Raw genomic sequence first — 13315 nt, 5'->3', positions numbered from 1 at the left:
TACCTGTAGTTCATGCATATGCGGCTCAGGGAGATGAAATTCCATGCACATATTTCTACAGCTAGGAGTGAACGATAAAGGATTCATCATGTTCATATCTGCCTGGCTCCAAAGCTTTGTTCCCTGCTCTGTACTGTATTCCCTGCTCTGTACTGTACCTTAAGTTCCAATAAGACAAGAACTGAATCTCATTTGTATGACTCTAAGAAAAACTCTACACACAAATAAAGCATAAAGAAATTAAAGTCTTTTATATCTGCTACTAAGAGGGTCTAAATTCAGGATACACTGCTTTACCTACAAAAGCATTCAATTACTTAAAAAATACACTTCATGGAGATATAAGTTACAAAAGCACAGAAATACACCTATTCGAAATACCCCTTTCTAGTCAATTCCCACTTCTGACCCAAGGCGACCACAGGTGTGCTTTCAATCACTATAAATAGGATGTTTCCTGTTATTTCATATAAACAGAGTCCTAAAATATGTACTATTTTGTGTCTGGTTTCCTTCACAGCATGTTTTTGAGAGTCATTCATGTATTTTGCATATATCAATAGGTCATTCATCTTTATTGCTGAGTAGTATTCCATTGCATGGATGTATGAGTTTAGCCATTCGCCTGTTGAGTGGCATTTGGATCTTTACAGTTTTTGTTATTACAAACAAAGCTGCAATGAAATTTTACATACAAGTCTGTGTGGAAATATGTTTTCATTTCTTATGGGTAAGTAAGTAGGAGTAGAAATGGTCATGTGGTTACTGCCAACAAGTTTCCCAAAGTGGCTGAACTGAATCATTTTGTATTCCCCAAATGGTAGGACTTCAAGCTCCTTCATATCCTAATCCTGGATATTGAAGGTCTTTTTAATTTTAGCCATTTTAGTGGGTGTTAGTAGATATCTCATTGCGATTTTAATTTGCATTTCTCTGATGCCTAATGATGTTAAGCATTTTTTGCTTATTAGACATTAGCACACCTCCTTTTTTGAAACATCTGTCAATTTGTAAAAACTGTGTTATCTTGAGTTGTGTGTTCTTAATATCCTGAATACAAGTCCTCTGATAGAATCTCCCTGTGACCTGTCTTTTCATTTTCTTAATGGCATCTTTCATACAGCAGAAATTTAAAAATTTAAGTTCAATTTAGCAAATTCTTCTCTTATGGTAACTGCTATCTGTATCCTGAGAAATCTCTGCTGACCTCCAGGTCATGAAGACTTTCTCCAATGTAGTCTTCTAGAAAGTTTAGAGTTTTATCTTTTACATTTTGGTCTGTGATATATTCGGAATTAATTTTTCTGTATGGTGTGAAGCAAGGTCAAGATTCTTTTTTTTTTTTTTAATATTTTTATTTATTTATTTGAGAGAGAGAATGAGAGAGAGAGAGAGCATGAGAGGGGGAGGGTCAGAGGGAGAAGCAGACTCCCTGCCAAGCAGGGAGCCCGATGTGGGACTCGATCTCGGGACTCCAGGATCATGACCTGAGCCGAAGGCAGTCGCTTAACCAACTGAGCCACCCAGGCGTCCCAAGATTCTTTTTTTTCCCCTCCCTATATAGATAACTAGCTATCCTAGCGCCACTCATTGAAAAAACTATCCTTTCCCTATTGAATTATCTTGACACCTCTGTCAAAAATCAAATGATCACATATGTGAGTGGTCTCTCCATATTTTGGGCTCTCCATTCTACCATCAAGCCAATACTGCATTGTCTTAATCACTACAGCTTTATAGTAAGACTTGAAATGTTTGTTAAGTCCTCTACTTTAGCTTTTCTCCTTTATTCTGCAATATGGCAAATTACACTGTTTGATCTTCTATTGTTAACCTGGTATTCCTGGGATAAAACCTACTTGGTCTTGATGTATTATCTTTTGTATATTGCTGGATTCAATTTCTACATGTTTTGTTAAAATGATTTTTATACCTGTGTTCATGAAGATCTGTTGTTATTCCCTTATTATGGCTTTTAATAGCTATAGGATTTGGATTGGTACTCTTACTTGATTTCTGATATTGATAATTTGTGTTCCTTTACTGCTCAGACTAGCTAGTATTAACAGTTTTATTGATCTTTTCAAAGAACCAGCTTTGGGTTTCACTGATTTTCTCAACTATTTATTTCTAATTCACTGATTAGTGCTTATATTTTTGTTATTTCTTTCCTTTAAATTATTTTGAGTTAATTTGCTTTCTTTTTCTAGCTTCAGATAAGGCAGAAATTTAGATCACTGATTTTAAACTTTTTTGTATTACATAAAAACATCTAAAGCTATCAATTTCCGTCTAAGCTCTGCTTTAGCTGCATCCCACAAGTTTTGATAGGTGGTTTTCTCATTTTCATTGTTTAACATATTTTCTAATTTCCCTTCTGATTTTTTGACCAACTGGGTTATTCAGAAGTCTTATTTAATTTCTAAATATGTGGGGATTTTCTAGAGATCATTTTTGTTAGTCCATTCTAATTTGTCAGATAACATATTCCATATGATTTCAATGCTTTAAAATTTGAGATTTGCTTTCTAGCCTAGCATATGGTTTATCTCATTAAATGTTCCAAATGCACTTGAAAAGAACATGTATGCTGCTGTTGGTACATACAGGTCAATTAGATCAAAATGACTGGTGGTGTTGTTAAAGTCTTCTATATCCTAAGAAATTTTCCAACAAGTTGTTCCATCAGTTACTCAGAGGGAAGTGTTGAGAACTTTGTAATTGTGGATTTATTTCTCTTTCAGTTCTGCTTTTTTTTCCTTCGGTTTTTCCTTGATATATTTGGAAGATCTGTTACTTTGTACATAAGTATTTAGAATTACGTCTTCTTGACCCTTCTGGTGTTTCTTCTGAATGCTCTCAGTGTTCAATAAGGTCTCTCCGCTTGGCTAGTTGGAACTCAAACATTTCTCAGACATGTGTGAGCTCTGGGAATTGTTCAGCTTATAGCTTCCTGGTAAATACTCTTTCCCTAGTAGTTTTTTGCCTGGCCTTGTGGAGTTTCACTTGACGTATGTGTAGCTTAGCATTCAGCCAAAGATTCACAGCCTGTGAAATTTCTGGAGCTCTTTCCCTGGAAAGCTTCTTCCTCTCTCTTGTATTCTGTCCTGCAAATTCTAGCTTCTTCTGGTTCCCTGAACTCTGATCCCTATCTCTTCACCATGTTCTGCTTTGGTTATTCCTCCCTGAGAGGCAGTCTAAAAAGTGCCTTCAGGGAGAGGAAAGTAAAGACTATTGTAGTGTTTACCTTATTTATGTCCCTCCTCTGAGGGATTACATTCCTGAGTTTCCTATTGCCCAGCATGTGAAAACAGGGAACTTACATGTTTTAGCTGTTTGTAATAAAAGGAAAAGCCCAGTCTTACTCTGTTACCGTCGGAAACTGTTCCCTTATCATTTAGGCAGTAAAATAAAGATTAAGTGCAAAGGAATCATGACAGAACAAATAAAAAGCTAAGAGTAGAAAAATGCAATGGACAACCATCTCAAAATATTTCTTCTTGATAATTCTAAAAAGTTGGGATGAGGCAGACAATCACATTCATAATTAGAGACATTTACCCTGTCCTAATCCATATTTATTGTTACTGGCTCAGGCACTATGTTAGGTGCCAGAGATAATAAGACAAGGTCTCTTCTCCCCAAAAAGCTCCTAGGCTATGAAAAAGATAGACAGATTAGTGAAATATTAACATTATGCCTCACTCTTGAGGTATTTTTGCTGCTAGTCTTTCTTTATTTGGAAGGTGCAGAATATAAAATCAAGAGCAGAAGTTTTAGAAGGACTCCACTCTTTGCAGTTGTATACTATTGAGAAGGAAACCCAAAGAACCCTCCTTCAAGGTGCAAACTTTCTTTTCCAATTTTTCCTGCTATGGAGGGCAGAGGCTAGGGGAATAGGTTTGGAGGATGAGAGGGGAAGAAGAGGAGTGAAAAAAAGTGGTAGGAAGGACAGAGAGTAGAGAATAGCATGTGTAAGCTGGCTGGATAACTCCCTTCACCCCATCCCTGCTGACAATGCACCCAATCTGTTAAAAAGTCAATCAAGAAAAACACTTATACTTATTATGCCAATCAACAGTACAATGATATCTGGGTGCTAAGAAGTAAAATGGGTATGGCACAATAAGAAATGGTGTGATCCTCGAAGCATCAATTAATTGGCAAAGACTCTATAAAGTACATGGAGGTTTAAGAACATTTTGAAACTTAAAAGGATTTTTTTTTTTTTTAAATAAGCCCTGCAAGTCTGAAGAGAAAATGAACACTGATGAAAACAGGATAAAAGGAAAAATAAGCAAATATTATATTAAAATGGATTGGATGAGTGGGGACAAAGACAGCCAAGTGGCCTAGTCTGAAAGTAGGCAGAACTTTAAAACATAAGCAAGGATCTTGCTATTGTCCTGAAAAGAAATGGTGAGTCAATGCTTTAGGGTAGAGAAATTTCACTCTGTTTGTTGATTAATACTCTCTTTGGGAAAGCTGACCTTGGAATCACAGGCCTTATTAATTGGAAATTACAGACAGTTGAAAATGCACATTCCAAAACAGAATACCATAACGGGAAAAAAAACAGTGGATTATTCTTTAATAAAATATTTTGAATAGTTAATGGGAGAGGAGAAAAGAATATTAATAAAGCAAAAACAGAAATATATTTTTGTTTAAGAAACCAAATAAAAAATTCAAGCTTAATTATTAACCCAATTTTTCATACCAGAATTTATAGTATACAAGAAGAAAATATTCAAATTCAAAGAATTTCTTCCTAGTTATTTTTCCAAGTCAATGTTTTATAAATAGGAGGCAGTGGGGCACCTGGGAGCCTCAGTCAGTTAAGCATCCTACTCTTGATTTCAGCTCAGGTCATGATCTCAGGGTCCTGAGATCGAGCCCCGCCTCGGCTCCACACTTGGTGGGGAGTCTGCTTGAGATTCTCTCTCTCCCTCTCCCCTCTAAAATAAATAAGTCTTTTAAAAAAAAAAATAGGCAGAAGTAAATAAACAATGGAGTCAGAAAAAGCAAGTTTTGTCACTAGGTGTGTGAACTCAGGCAAATACTAACAAAGTCCTTTTTCTCTGTTTGTTCTTCCATCATACCTCTTCCAAAACACATGTAACACCTCTTCCAAAACACATGTTGTGATGATTAGGTAAGATAACACTGGAAAATGTACCTTAATGTAAACTATTACTAGAAATACCTTGCTGATTCTGGATCCAAAATCAGGGCTTCTATTGCATGAGATATCAGTAAACAGCTCTGCTGCTGTCTGGATTAATGTTAAGGTTTTACATGAAAATAGAGAAATCCATGTAGACTTTATATTACCTGAATATCAAGTCAAGATGAGGATTATATTTTTAGTTAAGGTAACCATATGTTATCAAATCAAGTGGTTTGAGATTTCTTTTTTTTTTTCCCCCTTTTAAGGGATATATGTTGTTTATAATAGTGATTCTTAAATTCTGCTCCAGGAATAGTACTTCAGAGGCTGCCTAATGTGGGAAGGGGGAACCAAACAGCAGGCTCTGTGATTCAATCACAGAAACTGTTCTCTTCTGCTTAGATGTAGGAGTTTCGGTGATAAAAGTTAAAAGCAACACCAAAAATGGTCTGTAGTTACTCCAGAGGTTCTGAAGCTGGGGCTCAAGGGATCTGGTAACCCTCCTGCGACTATGAAAATCTGCCGGGTGTGTGCATAAATGCGTTTTGTAGAGGAAAGGGTCCATAGCATTCATAGGTTTTTACTTAGAAAACCAAAATGCCAAGCACTACTGATTTATAGGTCCCACAACTTAAAAACAATATATCTCTTCCTTCCTTTCAAAAAGGATTTGAGGCTGCTAATTAAATATGGAGAACTCAAAGAGGACTTAGGGAACCAAAGTGATGACTAAAACTACAGATCACTAATAAAGGTGATGGGAACCAGGGTTTACACCATGAAGAAGACAGAGGTAACACAAGAGAAAATGCTTTTCTGATGGGAAAATGTGTTGCCTTCTCCACTGTAGCTCAAGTGAACACAAAGTATGCAACACTGGTGGGACCTGGGTTTTGGATGCTCTTCCTAGTGGTGGAGAAAGACCACCACTGAGTCACTACTTTTTTTCTTTAAAGCCTCGTTGAAGTTAAAAAGTAAAATTATACTGCTCACACTAGATTTCAAAAGAGAAGTTATTAATTATAATAAATTTGTAGGCTAATCTAAATATACATATTTTTAGTTAAGCATATCTAAAGCATTTACTCTATGTTTAAAAGAATACTTCCAAAGAACAAGAAATACTGAAGCAGCTTAGGATACAGTTCCACATTCCTCAACGTTGCGGAATCAGCATCAAAAGATGCCTGATAAAGATCCCCATATCGGGAAGCAAGGCTTCGGAATTCTTCCATGGACTGTTTCATCTAAAAAGAAGGAGAAGGATCAATTACAAGGAAGATGCTATCATTATGGTATAATGATATACCACAAAAACCAAAACATAAAAAAAACCTATCCTCAATCAAATCCAAAAAGTAGTTCAACCCTTTTCATTTCCACTCCATTCATGCTTATAAACCTTGTTAAATAAAATGAACAAAGATGGTAAATGAAATTCTAAATGTTTACACAATTATAGTAATAATACATATGACACGCAGAAACAAAAAGCATTGCTTTGTTAGCTTCAAGTTCCACTAAAACAATTAATACAGTTATAAATGTGTAGAATCTAGTGAGACATCATCGGTCACTTTGTCATTCTAATAAAACATCAGCCTATTTTTGGCAAGACAGATGAGTTAAGCATTTGATGGTTAATGTCCATTAGTCAAACAACTGATTTTTAAATTTCAGAATTTTTCATCTCACGACTAACCTCAAAAACCTCTAAAGTGTAAATAAAAACTGCACTGAAAATCAAGTGAAGACACACCTGATTGGAGATGCGACCACACCTCTGAAGGTCATTCCCTAAGGTCATGGCAATTGTTGTGGCAATTGCAGGTGGGGGGCTTGTCTTGAGGCTATTACAAGTACAGATAAGTTGAGAGAAGGCTTGTAGAAGGTCAATCCTGAGTTTTACAAATTCGCACTGAAAACTTAAAGGATTCAGTGGTGTACTGGCAGCCTGGGGAAAAAAAAAAAGATACATATAAGACAAAAGTAAATATAATAGCCAGATGGTGACACACAAAGTATTTGTCACCGTCTGTGCAAAAGAACAGTAGTTCTAACACTGATGGATAAACACCTACGTTATAAGAGGAACGATGTGGTACTGGAAAGAAAAACTTACTAGCATCAGCTGTGAAAACTGTATGTTCCATCAACATTCAGGTTCCTTACTCCCTACATTCACGAAGACCCCACAGCATGTGGGTTGGCTAGATTATTACCAGTAAGATATCATTTGAGAGACACTTCAAGGACATGATCATTCTTCCAAAACCCCCCTCATCATCACCTTCCTACCTTTCTAACCTGAAATTCTCATCACTGGAATCATTGACAGGATTTTTTAAAGTTGGGAGGGGGGAGGAAAGAAAGATAAGGACAGGAGAAATATGGTGCTCGACAGTCACTGTTAAAAAAGCATGTTGCCTCATGGCTGTATCTTTCCACTGTGAGCCCAGATTAATTTTAAGAAGAATTTCTGAGCAGACACGTTAGAACGCATGGAGAGGCTACCAAGGAAGAACAGGTTATAACGCACAAATAAGTTTCAATGAGGAAGAGAGGCATCAGGGCTGAGTTTTGGATAGCAAAGAGTAGCACTAGCTAGGTAGATGGGACAAGGAATTTAAGTCAAGCCAGTGTGGGCAGAGAACTAGGACCACCTTTAACTATTCAACAACTACTCTGGCAGAGAACCTAGCATGGTGCTTTCAACAAAAGGCATACCAAAAATTTGCTAAACTAACAATAAATGGAAGCATAGTGAAAATAATTTTCCTCTCTGACACGACTAGCTTAAAACATGCTAATGCCCTTTGTTCCTTAGATACTACTTCCACTGTAGCCAGAGAGCAAGGCATTTGACTTTGGGTTTCTAGAAGTCAGTTACCACAGTACCATTTGGCCAAGTATCACATACTGACCTTAGTGTACTTCTCTCTACTTTTAAGTGTCAAATGGTTAAGTTCTGTTATTTGGTAGCATTCATATTTTACTCTATGAAATAATTAGCCACTCCCTATATCCTTTATAAAGAACATACATCTGCTCTTGTATCCTTCTCAAATGGCAAGGCCCTTGATGATATATATAAGCTACATATAAAAGAGAACTATATAAGCTAGAGGTAATAACTGTACTCAATATATTGAATTCTGTGGTTTTCACACTTTTGGGATGCCTGTTCTAATCATGAAACAGCACAGACTAGGAGATTAAAGAGAACATTTTAATTGCTTTTAATTCCTTAAAGATTTAATTTGCTCTTATAAGAAGGTAGATTCCCCCCTCCTCTGCCTCGTAAGCTGCTACCTGCTATTTTTAATTTACTGCTTGTCAGTAACTCTTGTCAGGGATACAAGTAGGTGTATATGATACTGTTCTATAAATACAGTACAGACCATCTGACCAGACAAAAACCCTGGCCATCTTGTCCTAACATGCATTACAAAACTGAAAGAGAAGTAAGATGTAGTTATAATGAGGGAGATATACTGCAACTCTGGATTTATTTTTGAGTATTTTATTGATGATAGAAGATGGAAACTCTGAAAGTGACTATGCATCTTGGATTGTGTTAATGCTGAAGGAAAGCAATGCTAGATATAGTACACATGTTCAAAAGAACACGGAAAAGATAGATTTGTCATAGAGGCCAAAGACTTTAAAAGGTAATATCATCTGTAAAAGAAAATGTAGAAGAAATAAAATTTAGATTATAACAGTATGAATAATTCCAATGGGAAATAAAAAGGATATTATTTTCTTTTCTTTGTATTGAAGCTAAAGCTTAAACACAGGTTGGGAATCTAAGGTTAGCAGGTAAAGTAAAAATTGTATGTAATCAATATTACCCTTGAAACTTCCTCAGGGAGGAATTATTTTCAATGAATTCAACACAGGCAGGTGAAGGAACAACAAACTCAGAGCTTTCCCTAATGCTCACCCTGGGGTATCAGCTAATTGAGAAGAACTATTCCCACTATTTGGATTGCTATTTTGCTTTCCCATTATTTAAATGACTAATTTTCTCCTTCCTTCCATTTTTTCTCATTCCTTCTTCCTTTCTTTTCCCCTAAACATATAAAGTTAAATCTTTTTTTCTAAAGATTTATTTATTTATTATTTGAGAGAGAGCACACACGTGTGTGCAAGCGGGGGGGGGGGGGGGCAGACAGAGAGAGGGAGGGAGAGAATCTCAAGTAGACACCCACCAAGTGCAGAGCCTGATGCAGGGCTTGATATGGGGCTCATGACCTTGAGATCCCGACCTGAGCTGAAATCAAGAGTTGGATGCTTAACCAACTGAACCACCCAGGTTCCCCAAAGTTAAATCTTTATTAGACATGCATATAATGCTACTTCACTGAACTTCTGACTTGTAGTACATATCCAATTTTCTAAATGGAGCTACCTAAAGAAACCAACATGGCTAAAAAAAAAATTTACCTGATGAGCTCAGTTAAAAAAAAGTGTGTGTGTGCACGCGCGCACACACACACACACACACAATGGTAAAGAACATACAACCAAGAATAAACCTAAACCACAGACCTGAAGTCCCTGGTAACCATCATTCTACTTTTGTTTTCATAAATTTGACTTCTTTAGATATCTCATATAAGTGGAATCATATAGTATTTGTCTTCTTGCAACTGGCTTATTTTACTTAGTATAATCTCAGATTTTGAAAGAATAAGCCAAGCATAAAGCAATCGTGGACTAGACTGTTTTAAACCAGCCCTCCTACTAACAACAGCTGTGAAAACTGAATACAATATTAAGAACATATATTTGAAAGCACTGAAGAGCTTATCAAGGCAAAAGGATTTCGAAGCCAAAAATCATGGAGAAATGGGAAATGCAAGGAGGTAAGACTGACATTTGGTGACATTTTCTCCCTTGAGATGTTTGCTAACTTGAAAGCTGCTCCTGAGAGTCTGAGCAGAATTTTCAGCAGTCTCATTAAGACTAGGAGGGGGCTGAGGAAAACACTTTAGGCTTTTGGCTGTAACCTCAAAGGGCTATGCCCTAGGAGTTAGGAGAGCCCAAAAATATACTGGCCCTCCCAAGGACTGAAGCCTAGCTTTTAATCAGTTCAGTCCTTGGTTGGATTAAGGCGATCTTAGCCTAACTGCCTGCCAAAGGCAAAAAAAGATATATAAGGCTCTGGATGATGTAATCACTGTAATTTTTCATCTATATTTTCCAAAACCAAATAAAAAATAAAGCATACAAAAAAGACAAAATCCTCCAAAGCAAGAAGGGGAAAAAAATCAAAGATACAAACCTCAACAGATCCAGAAAACAGAACATCAGATGCAAATTTTTTTAAATAACTATGATTAATATGTTAAAAGAAATTAAATGACAAGACAGAGAATCCTGGCAGAGAACTGGAAAATATAAAATAACCAAATGGAAATTCTAGAACTGAAAAAAAAACCCCCACAATAAATGAAATTAAGAACTTAATGAATGGGTTTGACAGTGAATTAGACACAATGTAAGTTATTGAAGTGGGGGGTGCCTGGGTGGCTAGTCGGTTAAATGTCTGACTCCTGGTGTTGGCTCAGGTAATGATCTCAGGGTCGTGAGATCGAGCCCCACACTGGGCTCTGCGCTCAGTGTAGAGTTTGCTTGAGATTCTCTCTCTCCCTCTGCCCCAACCCCCTTTCTCTCTAAAATAAATAAATCTTAAAAAAAAAAAAGAATTACTGAAGTGGAAGATAGGTCAGAAGAAAACATTTAGAGCTAAGAATAGAAAGATAAAAAGATGTGAAGAGGCAGAAGAGAATGTAAGAGCTAAAGAGACATGGTAAAGAGAGTTATCATCGTTCTATCTGGAGTTCCAAATGAGCGAGAAAAGGACAGAAGCAATAGCTAAAGAGACAATGACCAAATATTCCAAAACTGATCAAAGTCATCAAGCCATAGATTCAAGAAGCACCATGAGGGCACCTGGGTGGCTCAGCCGTTAAGCGTCTGCCTTCCGCTCAGGTCATGATCCCAGGGTCCTGGGATCGAGCCCAGCACTGGGCTCCCTGCTCTGCGGGGAGCCTGCTTCTCCCTCTCTCACTCCCCCTACTTGTGTTCCCTCTCTCACTGTCTCTGTCAGATAAATAAAATTTTTAAAAAAAATAAAGCATTCATAAAATATAAATCATAAATTGGTTAAACAATTAAAAAAAAAAGGAAGCACTATGAACCCCAAAAGGCATTCATAATGGTAAGAGTATAAGCTGGAAACCACCACAGGCAACTTTTGGAAGTATTTATTAAAGCTGAACCTAAGTTATCTCATGACACAGCACTACCATCCAGAAGAAATGCACACCTATACCAAAAGATGTGCGTTAAGAGTGTTCACAAATTACTTTTTTTTTTTTTTTAAAGATTTTATCTATTTATTTGACAGAGAGATAGCGAGAGAGGGAACACAAGCAGGGGGAGTAGGACAGGGAGAAGCAGGCTTCCTGCCGAGCAGGGAGCCCGATGTGGGACTTGATCCCAGGACCCTGGGATCATGACCTGAGCCGAAGGCAGACGCTTAACGACTGAGCCACCCAGGCTCCCCCACAAGTTACTCTTAATAGTCCCAACCTCAAATGTTCCCCAATGATAAAAATGGATAAACAGATTGCTTTAACAGTCATCAAAAGAATATCACAGAGCAATGAAAATGAACTACTGCAATATGCCAACAACGACGACAAAATGAATGACTCACACAAACATAAAGCTGAGCAAAACAAGCTAGAATCACAAGAATACTGCCTGATTCCCCAACTAATGATAAAACACAAGGCAAGACTAACCTATAGTTTTAGAAATCGAAATAGTGCTTACTTCTGGGGAAAAGGGTGAAGGGAGCATGAACTGGGGAAAATTTCTTTAAAAAACAGAAACCATAAAGGAAGAAAGACCAATAACTCAGACCACTAAGTCTTAGACTACTAAGAATGGCTGTTCATCAAAAGACAGAAAATGGGGGGAAAAAAGCTACAAAATTAGATGATATCTGCAACTCATATAACCTACAAAAAATCAGTATCCAGAACATATAAGGAACTCTTATAAATCAATAAGACAAACAACCTGCTAGGAAAATGAAAAAACTTCAACTGGCAGTCAACAGAAAAAAAACAAAACACAAATGGCCAAAAATGAAACAAATAATTAATTGTTTCAAGAAAATGAAAAAGCAACTACTGAATGGGAGAAAATATTTGCAAGTCCTATATCTGATAAGGAGTTAATATCCAAAAAATATAAAGAACTCTTATTAACTCAACAGCAAAACATATCTGATAAGGAGTTAATATCCAAAAAATATAAAGAACTCTTATTAACTCAACAGCAAAACAAAACAAACAACAATCTGATTATAAAATTAGCAGATTTGACTAGATTATTCTTCCAAAGAAGATATAAAGACGGCCAACAGGTATATGAAAAGATGCTCAACATCACTAATCATCAGGGAAATGCAGATCAAAACCACAAGATATCACACCTGTTGGAAAGGCCAACAGCGGGGAGCCTGCTTCTCCCTCTCCCACCCCCCCTGCTTGTGCTCTCTCTCTCTGTCAAAGAAAGAAATAAATAAATTACAAAAAAAAAAAAAGACAAGAACAAGTAAGTGTTGTCAAGAATGTGGAGAAAAGGGAACTCTGGTGCACTGTTGGCGAAAATGTAAACTGGTGCAGCCACTGTGGCGTATGGAGGTTCCTCAAAAAACTAAAAATAGAACTACCATATGATCCAGCAATTCCATTTCTCGGTATTTATATGAAGAAAACAAAAACATTATCTCAAAAAGACATATGCATCCCCATGTTCACTGCGACATTATTCACAATAGATATGGAAACAACCTAAGTGTCCATCAACATATGAATGGATAAAGAAAATGTGGTATGTATACACAATGAAGTATTATTCAGCCATAAAAAAGTTAAAATTTGCCTTCTGAACAAGACAGATGGACTTGAGGATATAATGCTAAGTGAAATAAGTCAGACAAAGACAAATTCCAGGGGCGCCTGGGTGGCTCAGTTGGTTAAGCGACTGCCTTCGGCTCAGGTCATGATCCTGGAGTCCCGGGATCGAGTCCCGCATCGGGCTCCCTGCTCAGCGGGGAGT

The 13315-nt window shown here is 37.0% G+C and overlaps 1 protein-coding gene across 3 annotated transcripts in view; it reads right to left on the bottom strand.

Annotated features, from left to right (window-relative positions):
- INTS7 (integrator complex subunit 7) overlaps positions 1–13315 on the bottom strand; it is a 107321-nt gene that overhangs the window by 17917 nt on the left and 76089 nt on the right. For all 3 annotated transcript variants that reach the window (XM_036095727.2, XM_036095728.2, XM_036095729.2), the window contains 3 exons: positions 6930–7124; positions 6314–6417; positions 5207–5275 (listed from right to left, as the gene is read on the bottom strand). In XM_036095727.2, the coding sequence (XP_035951620.2) occupies positions 5207–5275; positions 6314–6417; positions 6930–7124 (368 nt within the window). The remainder of the gene's footprint in view (positions 1–5206; positions 5276–6313; positions 6418–6929; positions 7125–13315) is intronic.

Source organism: Halichoerus grypus, chromosome 7, assembly GCF_964656455.1.
Source record: "Halichoerus grypus chromosome 7, mHalGry1.hap1.1, whole genome shotgun sequence".
Classification (NCBI taxonomy): domain Eukaryota; kingdom Metazoa; phylum Chordata; class Mammalia; order Carnivora; family Phocidae; genus Halichoerus; species Halichoerus grypus.
The sequence above is the reverse complement of the archived record's forward strand: the minus strand, read 5'-3'. Positions and strand labels throughout refer to the sequence as shown.